This window comes from Guillardia theta (assembly GCF_000315625.1).
Source record: "Guillardia theta CCMP2712 unplaced genomic scaffold GUITHscaffold_151, whole genome shotgun sequence".
In the NCBI taxonomy this organism is placed as follows: domain Eukaryota; class Cryptophyceae; order Pyrenomonadales; family Geminigeraceae; genus Guillardia; species Guillardia theta.
Window position 1 is genome coordinate 109,139 of NW_005434523.1, and position 2,056 is coordinate 111,194.

Sequence of the window (2,056 nt, forward strand, 5' to 3'; positions counted from 1 at the left end):
CAACACAACAACAACAACAACAACAACAACAACAACAACAACAACAACACAACAACAACAACAACAACAACAACAACAACAACAACAACAACAACAACAACAACAACAACAACAACAACAACAACAACAACAACAACAACAACAACAACAACAACAACAACAACATTGTATTCTAGCTAAAATCATCATCATCATCATCATCTGCATCAACATCATCTCCATCATCACCATCATCACTGCAGTCAAATCCATATGCGTTGTCAGCGTCATTCTCTTTCTCACAACACCTCCATAGACCTTACCTCATCAACTCAATCTCCTCTCTGTCAGCTTTCATCTCAAGCTGCAAAAAGCTCACCATCTCGTTATCTCACAACGAATGCAATATTCAACCTCTTTTGCAAGGCTGTCAACATATGTTCCCAGCGCTTCTACCACCTGTTTCCAAACAACTTGTCAACGTCAACAGCACGTAACATATGGCACTGTTGACTCATGACAGGAGACAGCAGAAACACCAGACGACCTTGTGCTGCGATGTTTCAGATTTCTTGATCAAATCCGCAATCTGTTTCCAAGTTGTGAATCAAGGCCAACACAGATCACATGATAGCTTACTTTCTTGTCCATCTCAATGGAGAAAGTGTCGAATTTTCTGGAGAGCTCTTCCGAATCCTGCAGGAATTGTCGATAAGTCATTGAAATGCCATCTTACCAACAAGCACATTCCTTTGCTAACGTAGACGGAGAGTTTTCATTGAGTCGTTTCTGAATTTCCCCGAGCGTTCCTTCCCACCTTGCACCATCAACACATCAGCTCGGTTTCTTCAAACAATCAAGCATAAAACACCTGGCATGTTCGTTCTCAATGGATGTAACCCTCATTGTCAACCCTTGAACATCTACCCCATCCAAGATCCTCCTTGTCTCTATCAACACCTTGTTGAGCTCCTCTCCTTCCGTCCGGATCTGTTCTGTTCTCACATCGATCATCTTCACATCTCGTTGCAACGTTGTGATGTTGTTCTTCAGGTGATCTAGCTGCATCTGCTGCAACACCTGGCTCATACCCGCCACCTTCGACGCAATCAAATAGGCGTGTTTGACAGTCGTCTTCAGGATGTTGAACAGTGATGCTCCGCTCAGGTCGTTCCAGTGCTGAGACAAAAATTCGACTTGCTCGAAAAGTTTCTTTGTTGCTTGATGGACTTCGTCAAGACTGCTACGGACGTCGGTGGTTCCTACCGCCTCGCTACTCCCCTCCTGAACAAGAGATGTTGTTACATATCGAGTCTGTCTTGTTGTGGTGCACAAGAGTGTAACTATACTCTAAAGAGTGTTCTGTAGTTCACCAAGATATTCCCATCATGATTTGCAAGAGAACATAGAACAACATCGAGGATTGTGATACGGAACTCTTTTGTTACCTCCGTCAAGAAATCATTCTCCGCTATTCCATCCTCCGGCTTCCGATTTTGCTGGATTTCAACTAGACCATTGTCGTTCTTGTCTGACATGGACTTTAACCTGTACACAATCTCGCTGAACTGCGACTGACTGAACGCCTGGTACTCTGCAAAGTCTTCGATACTCTTGTTGATCTTTTCTGCCCCACATCGTCATTGACAGACATCAACACGATAGGCGTCTTACCTCTAGAGAGCCGAGATCAGCACTCGCTGACTGTTCTGCCTCCTCCTCGCTACCTTGCAAGCTCCTCTTCAAACTTGTCTTGATCGTCTCATCGTTTAACGCATGTAGAATCCCTGTCACTATCGCGCTCTTGAAGGACTCGCTTCCTCTGATGCTGTCGACTATTGCGCCAATGTCCTGCAGTCCTTCCGTCAACAGGATTCCTTGTTCATCGTCCCTCACGTTTCTTCCTCCCACCCCACCTCACCACAACCACCAAGACCAGCACCACCACAATCCTCCTCCTCCTCCTCCTCCTGATCCTCCTCCTCCTCCTCCTCCTCCTCCTGATCCTCCTCTTCCTCCTCCTGATCCTTCTCCTCCTCCTCCTCCTCCTCCTCCTCCTCCTCCTCCTGGTCTTCCT

General features: G+C 46.1%; 1 protein-coding gene across 1 annotated transcript; it reads right to left on the reverse strand.

Annotated features, from left to right (window-relative positions):
* Positions 1-298: 298 nt before the first annotated feature.
* Positions 299-1,517, reverse strand: GUITHDRAFT_147363 (hypothetical protein; the record flags this gene model as incomplete). The annotated part of the gene is made up of 6 exons (XM_005821166.1): positions 299-343; positions 394-438; positions 527-568; positions 619-675; positions 940-1,158; positions 1,428-1,517. The coding sequence occupies 6 exons, from the start codon at positions 1,515-1,517 to the stop codon at positions 299-301; spliced, it is 498 nt and encodes a 165-aa protein (XP_005821223.1).
* Between the last annotated feature and the right edge of the window lie 539 nt (positions 1,518-2,056).